This window comes from Lineus longissimus, chromosome 14 (genome assembly GCF_910592395.1).
Source record: "Lineus longissimus chromosome 14, tnLinLong1.2, whole genome shotgun sequence".
Lineage (NCBI taxonomy): Eukaryota > Metazoa > Nemertea > Pilidiophora > Heteronemertea > Lineidae > Lineus > Lineus longissimus.
The window spans coordinates 6,493,815-6,511,066 of NC_088321.1; the positions used below are offsets into that span (position 1 = coordinate 6,493,815).

The following is a 17,252-nucleotide window of genomic DNA, read 5'->3' on the forward strand; positions in this document are numbered from 1 at the left end:
TATTTTTGGGCATAATGTTCCAAAACCAGAAATAATATTCTTTACTCAAGTTGTGATCATTTATATCGTTGTCATCACAGCTCTTTTTAACATTGCATTTGCAAATGGTGAGAGTAACCTGTGGATATCTCTTCTATGCAGCTGTCTAGGCTATCTGTTACCAAACCCGTCGTTTCCTACTGAAAATAATCATCATCCTCTGCAAAGGAATACCTTTTCCAATTGAAATAACATGGCAGCTTTTACGAATGACCACTTCTATGTTTCATTACCCTGCAATAGTTCGTTAAAGTATTTCCCTGATAATACAATTGGACACTACACTACAAAGCTGAGCACTGCTATACGATTAGATTCAACTGAAAATTGGGAAGTAGGATTAGCCGAGTTTCAATATCCACACACGTGGAGTAATATCAACCTTTCCAACAACAATTTTCGTATTTACATCCCTTCCAGTGACGATCCTGACCCCAAGACTGGAAAAATACCCATGACATGGAAAACATTAACAGTTCCAATCAAATACTATAATGACATCAACAAATTGGTAATGGAAATGAATCTCAAAATTCAAAGTGCACTCACTAGCGTTCAACAAGATACACATTTTTTTCTCAACTATGACAGGGTTGCAAAAAAAGTTAGTTTTGTACTCCCAGAAGGTAGACTGATACTATTACCATCACCACTGACTCATATGTTAGGCTTTCATCAAGACAATATTGCCCTTAACGAGAACACAACCGCTCCCTATCAAGCAGATATACTCAGACATTTTCATGATATGTACGTGTATAGCGATGTATTACAATATCAACTGGTGGGAGATGTATTGACACCTTTACTCAGAACTGTATGTGCTGAAGGTAAAGAGGATGAGAGTATTCGCAAGTCATATAAAAATATTCATTATTTCTCTGTCAGCAAGTCTACATTTGAGACAATCGAAATAGATATAAGGAGTGACACAGGTGACTCCATACCATTTGAGAAAGGCAGAGTTGATGTTCTACTTCACTTCAGGCGCAAACGAAAAATATGAGAAAGGTTTATATTTGTGACCCTCATTGTTATGATGCACATTACACCCAAAAAGGTAGTGGTGGATTCCCTGTGTTTATGGGTGCCCCTGTACAGCGAGGACATGGCATAGGGGGTTTATTCTCAGGTCTGGCAAAAATGGCCATACCAATGCTTAAATCAGCTGCCAAATCGGCAGGAAAATCTCTCCTTCAGTCAGGTGCACAGTTTGCCGGAGATCTGCTAAAGGGTCGAAACCTAAAACAGGCTGCAAAACAGAGAGCAATTGAAGCTGGGAAGAATATAGGTCGAAATGTACTTTCCTCGGTTCAGGAAATGTCTCAGGGTAATACAAAGGCTTCTAATAAAAAGAGGAAAGCAAAGACTTCTGCATCCAGTCTGAGACAGGCGAAGCGACGGAGAAGATCAACAAAATCGTCGGCAGACATATTTGAATAAGACTGTCAAAATGATCAGTGTTGGATCCTGTGAGTGCACAAAATCCGAACTGGAACTATTTTCCCTCCCACCAACGCTGACTAGCATTGAAAAAGCGCAGCATGTTGAATATCTACCTTTGGGGTCATTAGATGATGATACGCCAATAGAATTTTTCATCTCTAATCGTGGTGATGAGTACATCGATTTGGCTAAAACGTACCTTTATCTGGAGGTGAAAGTCACCAAAAGCGATGGCACTAACTTGGATGAAAATGAAAAGGTTGGACCAGTCAACTATTTTTTTCATTCCTTATTTAGTCAGATTGACCTGTCATTAAATGGTCAATTAGTCACGTCCTCTAACAACACTTACCCATACAGAGCCTACATAGAAACCTTATTATCGTACGGTCTAGAGGCAAAGAGGAGTCAGCTACAATCGGCACTTTGGTTTGCCGATGACCCTGGCAAATTTGAGAAAAACGACCCAGCCGGAGCAGACACTAATGGCGGTTTCAAAACAAGAGCAAAATTTATAGCGAAAAGCAGACAGTTAGACATGTTTGGAAGGTTACACCTTGATTTATGTCATCAGAGTCGTTACTTGCTGAATGGTGTAGATTTGAAATTAAGATTGAATCGTACAAAGAATAATTTCAACCTCATGTCTGATGTAGGCACTGAAGTGACAAAAATAAAGAAAGCTGTTCTTCTTGTTCAACAAGTCAAGCCTAACCCTGCTGTATTAACCGCCCATGCAAAAGCTCTTAATACCAGTAATGCTAAGTACCCCATTAGAAGAGTTGAGGTGAAAACATTCTCAGTTAATGCGGGCACGCAAACTGTGACTCGAGATAACGTATATTTAGGTCAAGTACCAAGGCGAGTAATTGTTTTCATGACAGATAATGCTGCATTGGTGGGTGCAAAGAATAAAAATCCATTCAATCTTAAACACAATAATCTTAATTTCATAAGCGTTGAAGCAAATAGTCGTACATATCCTGCACAACCATTGACACCATCTTTTGGAACAAATAATAGATACATCAGATCATACATGACATTGTTTACAGATACTGGAAAGGTTCACGACGATATTGGCAACGATATTACAAGAGAAAGTTTCAGAAAAGGGTACAGTCTTTGGGTTTTTGACTTGTCACCAGATAAAGAGGATGGTGATCATGTTCATCTAGTAAAAGAGGGAAACCTTCGACTAGATCTGAAATTTGAGGAGGCTTTGACAGAAACTACATCCGTTTATGTCTATGCCGAATTCGATAACGTAATAGAAATTGATCGTGCAAGAAATATCATCAAGGATTTCCAATGAATACTTTAGAATTGATTAAAGTAGCAAAATTACACCCGAAATTGCGAAAATATTTCAGGTGTGTATGCCCTAGATCAGATACCTACATTTGTTGATAGTTATCCTTCAGCATACATAATTAATACACATCCAATGAGAAAAGAAGGTGAACACTGGTTAGCTATATGGTTCGATGGTAAGTGCAAGGCAACATTCTTTGATTCGTATGGTTTACCGCCAAGAAGTAAACTCATCGTTAAATTTTTAAAGAGAAATACTTCCTGGTGGACATACTCCAGCAAAGTTTTACAATATCCTTTCTCATTGCTTTGCGGTCAATACTGTCTGTACTTCTTGGTGAAAAAATCACTAGGTTACTCTCTAAAGAACATCTTATCCGGATTTCGAAATGATCTTGAAATTAATGATAAAAAGGTTGTAAGGTTTCTAAAGAGAACATTTGCATAATTCTGTTATCAACAACCAATCAAAGCAAAGAAATGCTTATGAAAATTATATAAAATGAATATGTCTGTTGATAGTTGGATATTAGGCACTAGGTCATGGCACAAGCTCAGTTAACTTGGAACGATAAACGCTCAGTCGAAGTGATGATGGAGGAAGAACAACATAATGATGGGAAAAAGAAACAGAAAGCTGAGGCCAGGTCTAAACAGAAGTCCGCAAGTATGGTTTTGTACTTAACACCGAAGATCATCCTCGCAATTTGGAAGGAAAAGGAGCAAATAAGGATTCAGATCGATGATGGTGAAAAAAAGATAAACATACCACCTGAAGTTTGGAGGATTCTTCATTTATCGGCAGAAGCAATAACATTGCTTCTAAGTTTTGTAGAAGGACAAGGTGGAATTGCTGAATATTATGATTCGTATTACAGGACATGTCAACAAGGACAAAACCCTGATCATAAAATCTCCTCAGAACTTAGGAATCAGTTATCGATTGCAACTAGTGTGAAATAGTTTCAAGGTCAAGGACATATATGAATGAGGTCAATCTTTGTTCTACTGACCTCATTAACAGCAACCAATCACAATTCGTTACCCGAATGACGTCGACCAATCACAATCACTCTTTCATCAGTCACGTGCAATATATAAGGACAAAACGCCATGAGTGCTCACATTCACTTCAAAACCTGCAAGTGCAAGAGAATGGAGAACGAAACTACCAACAAAAACCACAAAAACAACACTGAAATGGATAAAGTAATGTCCACCCAGACCAAGTCACCTGCGAAGAATGAAACAATCATGGAAACTCCGAAAGTAACCAGGCGAAGAGGGGTACGGTCTACAGTCCTCGATCTCTCAAATGCTCCTAGTGCACCAAAGAAGGCAAGGAAAGCTGCAGCGCGTACTCCGTTCAATGAGAGGGAAAAAGAAATGCTGCCACAATGCTCGAGTCGTGTAGAACAAGAGACTGAATTGCGGGTCCGATCCGATGAAAGAGGTGTTACATTCTCCTATGGTATGAAATGGATCCGTCTCAGTAAAACGGGTTTCCTGAATCTGAAGAATCTCGTGGATACCATCGATAAAAGGATCGTCGAAAGTCATGAGGAACGTTGGACTCTGGAGGACCACATATTTGTTCAAACAAGATTCTTTAACAATAAAATGAATGTTGACATTCGCCGTTTTTTCATCAGCAATGACAACGAACCTGAGAAAGATTCCGAAAAATCGCAAGCAACTCTTTTCAGGCCGACTAAATGTGGTGTATTCCTGAGCGTCCCTCAATGGAGGGAAATGTCGAGCAAGTTTAAAGAACACACATGTGAGGATTCATTGAAAATAACTCCACTCGGTCGACTCACTATTCAGGTACTAGGGCTGTACCTTTCAAAGATCGGTCAAGGTTTCGTGGATCTTGAGTGTGATGGATGCCTGAATGATTGGCCTAGTCAAACAGATCATGTTTGCTGCATGCAGGAAGACTTTGCTGAATGTCAGAAATGAAACATTCAAAAAGGTGTACAGTACTGTTTTTTGCAGAGTGAAATTTGTTAGCACTTCATACAGACTTGCATGGGATTACTTAGACTATCATGTAAATATTTACCTGTGGACAATGCCTACACAATGCATTTGGAAGACTATTTAGCTCTTGATCATATATGGACTAGTATCGGAATATTATTAATATCACTTTTGTGCATGATAGGAAAAGAGAAGCAAGTTGGAATATACTTTTCCTCTTTTTGGTTTGTATAATATGTTTAAAATATGCATGCTGTGCTATGGTTATTTGTTTTTACTAATGCCATTTTTATTATTTTATATCATGTACAATGCTTTAACAAAAAATAAAAAACAGTAGCATGGGCTACTTGGGGAAGAATTGTGAACGATTGAACTAGTTGCAACACTGATCTTCAAACTCTACTTTGATGATGTGACCATGACCTCTACATACCCTATTTTGGATATTTTAACGTTACTCCAATATGGGCCATGGTCATAACCCACTTTGGATATTTCACTATATCCAAAGTAGGTTACTAGGCCATGACCCACTCTGGAGATTTTACACCATATCCAAACTAGGTCACTAGGTCAGGTCAACTTTCAAACTTCTCATACACAAAGTAGGTCAGTAGGTCAGTAGGTCACTAGGTCAAAAGTTCATAATTTTCCCCAAGTAGCCCATATACTACTTATATGGCAAGTGCAAATATTGGGGAATGGGATGTCAGGATTATAAAGCAAGATTGACCAGTCTAATTTATATATCACAAACCTGATAATGTATGTGACTCACTTACGTTTGATATCCCTATGGGCTATGTGTTTCCCATGGAGGAACTGAACACCACAGAGAATCTGATACGTGTAGCTTCTTAGTTTGTTGTCAGTCAGTGGCTGTCCAGCTATCTTCTTTGTCAAAGATCCCTGTGAAATTGATATGTTTGAAGGTTATCGAAAAAATCGATTTCACGCAATTTGAACATCGAGGACAACGACATACATTTTATGGTCAATAAAGGCATTGACTAAGCAACATGTCGTAGTCCGGCAAGTAGAATTTAGCTTTTAAAATGTCAGACGCCCCTTCCAGCAAACCCATTCCAAATCTCCGAGCAAACCTGGTACGCTGGGCTTGTTCCGAAACGGTGCTAATGCTCCTATGTACAGAATAACATATCATGGTCCGAGGACACATCAGGAGAGCTATTGCACTAGACTGTGTATTCGCCGATATTCTGGTCATTGCATAGCGTGCATCTGGGATAGCGTGCATCCGTGTTGTAGGTTGAAATTGGAAAGAATGGACATAAACAAGATAAGGCATATGTTTTAACACTTTTGATTGCCATTTCGGCCGTAAGAAAGTGATATGAATTTGGCACAGTAACGGCCCTCCGGGACCTCACAAACAGCTATGCCCGCGATTTTCCAGCGGGTGAATTATTGCTTTAAGGTGACTGTTATTATACAGTATTGGGGCTTATATGGTATGATCCGACCTGGTCATCAGCTGTGCTCTCATTAAAGATTATTCACAGACATTCAATAATCGGCCAGAGATTATAAGGAAAATATAAAACATAAACTTTGCAGAATAAAGTGTCTTGTTTGCTTCGTCTGTGGTTTGCCTGATCGGGGAATAAAATCAGCTCGGTGTACATAATTGAAGGTCATCTATACTATAATGCGCGTTGTGGCCGCTAAATAGGAGGCGATTTTTGTTTCAAAATTGGGCCTCGGAAATGCGTAGAATTCTTGCAACTTTTGGCTTCGTAGGTGTGGATCATAAGTAAGAGTGTCACTGAGGGTGTCATACGTCGAATATCTTGGTGGTTTTGGAATAAATAACAACTTTGTGGAGATGACCTCAACTGGAGAGCTCCAAGTAATCTCTTCGCTGAGAAGTCCATCAGTAATCTCTCTGCATTATTACCGTCACGAAAATTGCCGAGCCACCTCCCACTTCCGCGATCAACCAATCAGATGTCATGTTCAAATGGTCACTTCCATGCGCGCATCATCCATCATTCAAAATCGACGTCACTGACGCCAGCATGTAAGATGGCGGCGCCCATCTCTGAACATGCTGAAGGAAAAATGCTGCTTTTCCACCTCGAGACAGCCATTTATTCACAAATAGCTCATCTTAGGACACAATGTACCCAACGGGAGACAAGATTTACGCACACACCGGTAACTTAAACCATCCTGGCGCTAATGGCTGGCTGATATCGAGTACATCAACAGTCTGCACCATCTTGGTTTTCCGAGAATTGGTTTAGCATTGTGGACGCCTGTACATCATGTACATGGTTACATAGTTCCGTTTTCAAGAAGTATTACACTCATGAAAAAAAGTGTTACTCACAAACCAGCACCCCATTTACACCAAACCCACAACATACCTGCACCCACACAATCCGATTTTTATACCTCGAACAGCCCGCGCCTCGGGTAGTGCTAGTAATGTTAATTTGTGTTCGTAGTCGTGGAATGTAGGTTATGACTTTTGAACACCCACTTGCCTGGTTTTCCCGATAGAGGCGCAACTGTCTGACTATGAAAAATGTGCACCGAGCATTATCCGTGAGTTATATGAAACAGTTTTCAAATAAAAAAGATGTGTTTTGGCATAAAGAATACAATTCACAAAACATATCCAACTTTTATCCCCATTTTAAGGATTATATTATGTTAGCTCTCCAAGAGGGCAATACTTTTTTAATGTTTACTTATTCATATCTTGCATGTATTGTATTGTATTCTTTATGTCAAATTATATCTTTTTTATCCAATGTTTTTTTCATATGACTCACGGATAATGCTCAGTGCATACTACAACGACTGCTGAACGATTTTCACATTTTTCATGATGAGACAGTTGCACTCCTATCGGGAAAACCGGGCCAGTGGATGTTAAAAAGTCATAACCAGGAATTAAGACCACAATTGAGGGGGTAATTTTTTTATCTGCTTGAAACGTACGGGTGGTCATAAAAAGACCATGATGGCGTGTTTTCTTAAAATTTTTAAACTTCGCCAATATATCGATATTTAACAAAATATTTTCTTATAAAAGCATAACACTTGCATGTATCATCGCAGTTAAAGGCAAAGCATAGGCACAAAACACTGTGGCATTTTGTTCTCCAAAAGAGCCGCTTTAGGCACCGATCCCCCCCCCCCCCCCAAGTAAATACTAGCCGAAATAACCTTGAAAATACGCAAAAAGATGCATACCGGGGATGTTCTACTCCTCTTATAACTAGCATCAAGAATTCACAAAGACTAAGAATTTGGAACTTTAGAATTGAAAAAAAAATCAAATTAAAGCTAACTTTAACTTGCAGTGCATGGTTTGTCAATGCCTGCCTTATGTGCCAAAGATCCCTGTAAAGTAATGTTTGAAATTCACCAACGATTCTAAACAGTTGGAGCAAATAAAATGAAATCAGAGGACAACATTAGTTTGGAATTACATGTATACATTTAAGTTGCTAAATTGATTGATCAGCAAAGTTAGTTCACTGGCGATTTGAAATGTATTCAGTTGAAATGATCCGATGCAAACTACATGTATATGCCTCCAAAACATTGAAATTAAAACATTACAATCACCACCACACCATAATCTACCACCCAAATGTTGGCTATACGTCCTATATGTTGCCATGATTAGATCACTCATAGCCTGGCTGCACTGATTATTGCTCACTGTCAATTGCCGTCGAACAAAGATAGGGATGTCTTCAGTACAAAGTAGGGCTTTTTATTACCTGTGGTATTCAAGGTAAAAGTTATTTAAAATTTTAGAATCAACTCAGTTGGTGTAGCATTCCAGAACTACGCTTTACCTTCACCAGTGGCCCCCAAAATGGTACAATCAATCAAAAGCGCGCGTTTTGGCTCATTTTAGGATGGCCTCATCATTACCCTGGTTCCATTGGTTCAATCACTATTTCACAAAAGTTTAGATAATTTATCCAGCAAAGATATGACATATTCTCTTGATGGAAACGCTTCAAAAGTATAGAAATTAAGAATATCAGACTATAACTTTGCAAATCGATATACTCGTGAATACGAGCATTTAGAGATACCCGAGTAGAGTTAACTTCAGACTGTTACAATGAAGATCTATTGTCTTTCAGTGCTATTCACAGCGAGTGAAGACCCATGTCAGGTCTTTGTCAATGTGTAAATACTCTAGACTCGGCTCTAAGACACCATGCCAGCAAAAACTAGTGAACCTGCCCACATTATATTTATTCATAACTCTTTTGTGTCATAGGACCAATAGCAATGGTCGGGTTATTGTGCCATGGTCTGGGAAGCCGTGTCTATTTCATTGACTAGTACCAAGGCCTTGTTCCATGAAGAACGACTGATATAGATAGGGTGGGCCCGTAATAATGCATTGTACGACAGATAAGGGATGAATACCACATAGGCCCTTTTAATCATTGGTCATTGAAATTGATGAGTCCAAATAGGACGAGACAAGATAAGAGTTACGTGTAGACAGGCTTTTAATCATTGGTCATTGAAATTGATGAGTCCAAATAGGACGAGACAAGACAAGAGTTACGTGTAGACAGGCTTTTATGATGTTTCGTGTTGGCACTTTTCGCAATTTTGATCTGGCAGAGAACCGAGGCAATATGGAAGCCCCGGAGCCATTGAAAAAGAGAAAAAGAAGTTACAGTGTATCAGAAAAACTGCAGTATCTTAGAGATCTAGAAACGGCCCTAGCAAATGGGACAGTCACCAGCCTCCGTCAGTTTGCTGACCACTACAGGATTCCTGTGGAAACGTTTCGTAGATGGAATAGGGCCGAGCTGGAACTTGACATGCAGGAAAATAACGGTGCTCCACGTAAAGTGACAGCTAAACTGGTTGGGCTGTGGCCAAATGTAGAAGATGACCTTCATCGATGGTTGCTGCAACAAAGAGAAAAACGTCTGCCAGTAGCCGTTCATGACGTCCAAGAAAAGGGCGATGGAGTTGTTTTAAATTAGATGGGACGCACTTACGCAAGTTCGGCGCGAGGAAATTGAACAATCTATGCCAATTTTTCATCACTTTCGTGCATCAAGCGGTTGGGTTCACGACTTCATGAAAAGAAAGGACGTTTCATTTCGGAAGGTGAACAAGAACACGACAGGTCTTCCTGCGGATGCTGCTGCCAGAGTAAGGGTGTTCAGAGACAATGTTGCTGAAATCATTCAACAATTCGAAATTGTCCTACAATTCGTGTTCAACATGTACCAAACTTTGGTACTTTGACTGTCGACCACTTTACACCTGCAACACTAAAGGAATCTAATCTGTTGATGTTAGAACATCCAAATCAAACACCAAATTAGGATGTACCGTGTCATTGTGTGTCACAGCAGCTGGGGATAAGTTACCTGCCCATATTACATTCCCACGTCGCGGCTTTGTGAGACAGTAGAAAGCACTCGAACAGCAGGATATTCCGGCTAATGTACGTTTCACTTCTTCTGATACTGGATGGATGAAGCAGGAAACCATTCGCCACTGGATAGAACACGTGTTTCAACCCCATGTCGAGGTCGACCACTGCGAACAGTTTCTCCTGCTTGTAGACCGCTACAGAGTTCACAGGACCGAGGAATTTGGAGGTGACATCACCGAGATGGGAGGGATCCTTGACTTTATTCCTGCGGGATGTACTTCACTTGCACAGCCACTGAATGTCAGTGTAATGAAATTATTCAAAAATCACGCCAAGAAGGCTTGGAAAAATTGGAAAGTCGAGAATACAGATGAGGAGGGTCGGTGTCTGCCTGTCACTACTAGACGTTACAAACATTATCAGCAATGCCTGGGATGCTGCGACTCCTAAAGTTATCGAGAATGGATTCGAGGCGGCGGTGTTCAGGAATGATGACGACATTGAGGATGGACCACAAAACTTCGTTAACCTGGATGACGAAAACGCGGGACTGAAGGTTGTTGAAATTGTTGAAGACGAACTCTAGTTCCCAGTCGATGTCTGAATTCAGTGTAATTCTAAGTTAGAATACAGAGAGTGTATAAGTGAGAATGTGTATTTTTCTTTAATTCGCCCCAGGCTATTTATTGCCAAGGCATCTGACCAAGAAATCATTATAAGAATTTTAGTTCAAGGAAGCGATTCAGAAGACTCCGGAGAGGAGCATCCCCGAAAAAGAAAATGGTGACATTCATTTTGTGACATTCTGTATTGGTTCATTAGTCTTGAACCAAATAATCCATTCAAGCCCGGTCATTGTATCCTAATTCTATATCTTTAAAAGGCCCAATTGAACCTTGAAGAATAACAGTGTGCGTAACAGTTTATGACAACCATCGACATGGCCTGTGATTTTATAATGACCAACAGCGTGGCTTGCCCGGTGGCTTGTCATTCAGAGAATCCCCGCACCAATCAAGGCCTATGATGAATCCTAACAAAGAAATAACTATAAATGAGTCTCTGAATAAATATGATGTGGGCAGGTTAACTAGTTTTTGCTGGCATGGTGTCTTAGGCACCTATTCCATAGAGCTATACCCTATACTATACTATACGCGAACAATAGTTTCATGGTCATGCACCCTTTGTGAAGCCATTGTTCGCGTATAGTGTAGTATACCGTATACCTCTATGGAATATGTGCCTAAGGCACCTTCCCCATAGAGGTATACGGTATACTACACTATACGCGAACAATGGCTTCACAAAGGGTGCATGACCATGAAACTATTGTTCGCGTATAGTATAGTATAGGGTATAGCTCTATGGAATAGGTGCCTAAGGCACCTATTCCATAGAGGTATACGGTGTACTACACTATACGCAAACAATGGCTTCACAAAGGGTGCATGACCATGAAACTATTGTTCGCGTATAGTATAGGGTATAGCTCTATGGAATAGGTGCCTAAGGCACCTATTCCATAGAGCTATACGGTATACTACACTATACGCGAACAATGGCTTCACAAAGGGTGCATGACCATGAAACTATTGTTCGTGTATAGTATAGTATAGGGTATAGCTCTATGGAATAGGTGCCTTAGAGCCGAGTCAAGAATATACACATGAGTAATAAGGTGACACCAATAATGTTTCAAAGAGAGACACCAAATTCACAGAATCATATTAGGAAGCAATGTAGGCGAGAAAAAAACATGATACTAATGATAATGATAACTGTTTGTTGTGGCTGCAGTAGTCATAGTGACATCCTGCAGTCACTTCAGCCCTTCACTTGAGTCTCGGCCAATCACCGTAAAGTGATATACAGAAAAATGACACGTATTTCTTCAGTGGTACTGAGGAAATGGAGGCAATGTCACAGGAAGTTCAGTGTTGAAAACTAGGACTAACGACTCAACCTCGTTTACCCAGAGGTCATTGCGCGCTCCTATGGTCACTTGCACTGCCCCTGTTATCATGTTGAGCTAAAACATATTTGATTGGTCAACGAATAACGTTTGACATGCAAATAAGATGTAAATACTGTTTTGACACTTGATACTGATTAACAATGCTGATATAAAAAAATAGTTACCTCTACAAGAAAATTGCGTCATTTAGTCGGGTCATGCGGGCACACCGAGCAAGATAGAACCGAAGAAGCACGTCTCACAAATGCCAATCGGGCGAGCACTGTGAAAATATTATTTCAAAACATCTTTTGATAATATATTTTTATCTTCAAGTATAAGGCTTCTTTATCGACATCATCCTTGACGGCCAGGTTTTTCGACCATCACAGTTGTCTGATCGATAGTTACAAAATGTTCTTTGCTACGGTATTGGACCTGCTTATAATCGAAATGCTAAAATTATTCTTTTTACTATTTCTCGGGTCAATCCTCGTACGGGGAGTCGGCCAACATATTCGCTATCTCATCATCTCCCACTTGACTGAATGTTCCTCGCACTCACTCTTGCATGTAAGTTTTTGTTTGTTGGCAACCCTAATGTACTATTAGTATATGCGATGCCAACGTTAGTTAACTCGATTATTAACCCAATGTTGGCTGCAGCATACAAGTGAATAATTTTTCGCTAATGATAATGTATTTAATCATCAGATAAAACCATACCTCTTTCATGAATTCCATTCCAAGGTAGAGCTTGCCGTCCTTCAAGTCATTAAAACGGTAACCAATGATATTGGTATGTTCGTATTTACTGAGCTCGCGCAATATGTTCACCTCGACCATAAGGGCTTCATGTTCCTGAAATTGGACGAAACAATTGTTACTAAGCGATTCACCGTAACCTTCATTAGCAAACTATACTTCTTAAAGGTTCTGACGAATTAAAGGCATCCTCAGCCAACAAGTTCGCGCTAATTTTGGTCAAATTACGAAGAAAAAAAATTGTTTCCGGACAACTCCTCCGTAACCGCTCGGTTGAGAGAGCTGGAAAGTTAGGGATGATAGGTGATATGCTGAAGTCGTGCATGTGGGTTCGATTTTTCAGTTTTGTATATGATTTGCATAATAATGAAGTCTATAGCTCGTAGCTTGCTAATTATTGATGCTACCGGCATGCATGCTTGAGAGAAAGTGGCTCAGATGATTTGCAACAACTTTCTTTCAGAGCACAAATTTGATATTTGCTTCATTCAAGAGATAATGAACTATTTGTTTTAGGTAATGATCACATAACAAAACACCGTTTCCGGAAAACTTCTCCCAAACCGCTCGATCGGTGGAGAGCACTGACATTTTTAGGGACGAAAGAAAATATGGTAAGTTGTGCCAGTTGATGTTTTCAGTTATATAACTGATTTGCATGATAATGAGTTCCATAGTTTTTGCCTCGTTAGTTTGCAACACGCATATTGTTTATGCCATCGTCATCAAATTTTCAGGGAAGGTGGATCATGTTGAGGTAAAAGCTAATTTTGGGGTCGATCAGGAAAATACGGAGTTTTTGCAAATCCCCCTAAACGTTACCGTTAACGTCTATCGCATTGTTCGACCTCTCGATCATGATGAATTCGTTTAACCTGGCAAGAGTTTGATTACATTTTGAAAAGCAACCGCACAATGTTTAATTGTTTCAGGTATAATTGCTATCTGTTGGAAACAATTGTTAATAAAATGGTCCAGGGATGTAATGCATGTCATTTGCAGTGGATATTGGGGAACAGTTTCTGGCTAGTTTCACCAGTTTTGATTCAATTGGATAATATTATTCTTCCCGGCTCAATGGCACAAAAGAAAATTACCAGTACCATCTAAGAATAGTATTTTGGTTATAAAGTTGACTGCCTTTCAAGGTTATTGAAGAGTGTACATGTCACATGGAAATTGGTTGACATCTGCTCAACATTTTCAAGATGGCGGCCTGGCTGCCATATTTGTCATGGGATTAAACTGAAAATTAGGGATATTGATAAGAGTATATAGATACATAATCACATGAAGTTTGGTTGCAATCCGATAATTAGTTTCGGAGTAATAGGACTTGATTTATGTTTCAAGATGGCCGCCTGGCGGCCATATAGGTCGATGGATTTGACTAAAAATCTCGGATGTTGTAGAGAGTTCATACAATCACTAGAAATGTGGGTGCATCCGACTTTGTTTTTATTTACCAGATGGCCGTCTGGTGGCCATATTTGAAGTCAGAGCGGGACACATTTTTGGGGTAGAATAGAGGAGTAGTAGGTATAATGTCCCTTTCAACGCCCAAAATCCGAGGCCCAAAGTCCGAGGGCCCCGGGGCGTTGAAAGTTGCATCATTCGACGCCCACGACAAATGCCCTCCCGTGATATTGTGCTTGAATAATTTTTTCCGCGCTTCGTGTAAGCGTTCAAAAAATCGGCGCTATCCGTCCGCGCTGTCCACGGGAGGGTATTCGTCGCGTAGCCGGGTACAAGCAGCCCGATGCCGCAACGAGCACAGATTAGTGTGCACTCTTATTCGCGCTCCTCCTGAGGTTTTACGAGCTGCTGTCACAAGCCGAGCGGAGCGAAGAGTGTGGATCAATTAGGGTCTCCACCATCGGGGAAGTCTGTTTGGGGCAAATAGCCTACTGAAGCATTCTGTTGCTATAACTGGGATGTTATCGGTGTCGAGGCAATCCTTGTCATTGACTATGTGTGGCCGATATTTCCGGCCAGTGGCCAAATTAGCAGGCATACAGGCACCTGCAAGCACATAGAATTAAGGATAAGCAAGGAATAAAGTTATAGTAGAGTGATAAACTCAAGGAATGGCTTTTAATGACGGAATGACGGAATATATTTACAATTTACAGAACACGAATATGTACATACCTGCAAGCACATAGAATTAAGGATAAGCAAGGAATAAAGTTATAGTAGAGTGATAAACTCAAGGAATGGCACTGGGCCACACCAAACATTCACTTAAATAGGTATAAGTATATATATCATGTAATGATTAAAGGTATTAAAGAGCATTAAAACTAGTGTATTGAAAAAGGCAAGACCAGCTTGTGCTGCCATCTGGAATGGGCAGCACAACTATTAAAGACATTAACCCATTCTCCCACATACACCCCCTACTTATAGAAATTTCTCCCGAAATTTAGTTTAATAAAGGTTCCGAAATTTAGTTTAATAAAGGTTGGCGTGAGTCAGGTCAGTGAATAAGATTGCAGGTAGTGCAACAATATGATAATATGGCAATAATGACGAGTGAGTGACGAGGTGATTAATGATGATGGCGACTATGATAAGTGATATATATTAATGGAAAAGAGAACACACTTTTACCTAGCATTAACCGCAGAAATGCTCGTGGGCCTCAAACAAATTACTGTTTGGCCATTTACCTTCTCATGTGTCCGCTTCTTGTATACGCCTTGGGAGCCAAGTTTCTTCATCTTTGGGGTGAAGAAGTCATAAACAAAATTTGACTCACATTATATATGTATATATATACGTATACGCTCAACCAATGTACAATACAAAATCACACAAATGTATTGCCAGTAAGCACTGTAGCATTCAACAATATAGTATTACACTGGAGACATAATCCGGATAGCAGCCTCCAAAGCAGAGGGATGACTCTGGAACCTGCTATCCCCAAGAAGCTCAGTGATCAATAACACCTTCTGGCGCCATTCCGGAACAGGACCAACATGCTGCGAAAAAACATACTGTCCATCCGGACGCAGCCAGTCCGGTGGCCGACGTCGTCGACTTGACCGACGAAGAGTCTCCGATTTCGCACTCTATGAATCTGAGTTCGACAGCGCGTCAGAATCCAGAGATGGCCCATCGGAAACCAAAGTTGACGGAATCGTCGCTGTGTCAGGAACATCCTTCAAACTAGCGGATTCTCCCTTAGTTGCCCCCTCCAACTTTTTCAAAGACCTTCTTGGCCTAGGAATAGGCCGGGCCAACTGAGAGTCACCGCTAGGCCGACATAAAGGATGGTCGGACTGGCACGAAATCGGGAGCAGCATATTTCGGTGTAGACATTTGCGGGAACCGGACTCGGCCTCTACCACAAACACCGGAATATCTGGATTTGACTGACAGGACACAGTATAAAACTCATCTTCCCACTTGTTGGCAAGCTTGTGTTTGCCACGGTCCCCAACACGGCGAACCAACACCTTGTCGCCGATATTAAGTGTAGCACCACGTACCCTAAGATCATAATGCTCCTTCTGCTTGATTCTGGAAGCTTCCAATTGCTTCTGAGCAAGGTCATATGCAATGGCTAGACGTGAACGTAAATCGTCAACAAAGGCGACCTTTGAACGTGGCTGAGCAGACGGGAGCAAAGTACCAAAATGAACATCAATGGGAAGACGAGGTTCCCTGCCAAACAGGAGAAAGTAAGGTGAAAACCCTGAAGAATCATGACAAGAAGAGTTGTACGCATGAACAAGACTAGGAACAAAGCGTTTCCAATCCTTCTTCTTATCCGTGGGGAGTGTGCCAAGCATATTTAATAAAGTGCGGTTAAAACGTTCACAAACTCCATTCCCCATAGGGTGATAAGGTGTTGTGCGCGACTTGGAAATATTCATGAGCTTGCACAGCTCTGAAATGACCTTCCCAACAAAATTCTGACCCTGATCACTATGAAGACGCTCAGGGATACCATAATGGACGATATAATTGTCGAAGAGAACACGCGCTGTTGTAGCCGCGGTCTGACTTTTGGTAGGTATAGCCTGAGCATATTTAGAAAAATGGTCAGTGATGACTAGAATATTTTCATAACCATGAGACGGTTCCAGCGATAAAAAGTCCATGCACACCAACTGCATGGGCTGAGTAGTGCAAATGCTGACAAGTGGAGCACGCTCCTGAAGCTGCGGTTGCTTCCTCTTAATACATGGAAGGCAATTCCGAACCCACTTGTCAACTTGAACTGACATTCCGGGCCAAAAAAACCGACGTTTAATAAAATCGAGAGTCCTATCTCGTCCAAGATGGCCTAAGTGATTGTGGAACCCTTCAATCACTTGGGGACGGAGACAG

General features: G+C 40.7%; 3 protein-coding genes across 3 annotated transcripts in view; 1 reads left to right on the plus strand and 2 right to left on the minus strand.

Moving 5' to 3' along the window:
* LOC135499218 (mitogen-activated protein kinase kinase kinase 2-like) overlaps positions 1 to 5,636 on the minus strand; it is a 141,623-nt gene extending 135,987 nt beyond the window's left edge. Inside the window, exon 1 of the mRNA XM_064789881.1 lies at positions 5,568 to 5,636. The gene's annotated coding sequence lies outside the window, so the exon portion shown is untranslated. The remainder of the gene's footprint in view (positions 1 to 5,567) is intronic.
* Positions 1,493 to 2,800, plus strand: LOC135499221 (uncharacterized protein F54H12.2-like). Its single transcript, XM_064789883.1, has one exon. The coding sequence runs from the start codon at positions 1,493 to 1,495 to the stop codon at positions 2,798 to 2,800; it is 1,308 nt and encodes a 435-aa protein (XP_064645953.1).
* Positions 5,637 to 10,589: 4,953 nt separating the features above from the next.
* Positions 10,590 to 17,252, minus strand: part of LOC135499222 (uncharacterized) — a 407,058-nt gene continuing 400,395 nt past the window's right edge. The window contains exons 9-10 of the mRNA XM_064789884.1: positions 12,873 to 13,007; positions 10,590 to 10,718 (exon numbers count right to left, since the gene is read on the minus strand). Coding sequence (XP_064645954.1) covers positions 10,590 to 10,718; positions 12,873 to 13,007 — 264 coding nt within the window. The remainder of the gene's footprint in view (positions 10,719 to 12,872; positions 13,008 to 17,252) is intronic.

What these genes read in the sequence shown, in the direction of transcription:
- LOC135499221 (XM_064789883.1), top strand. Translation starts at nt 1,493, where the DNA reads ATGATCAGTGTTGGATCCTGTGAGTGCACAAAATCCGAACTGGAACTA.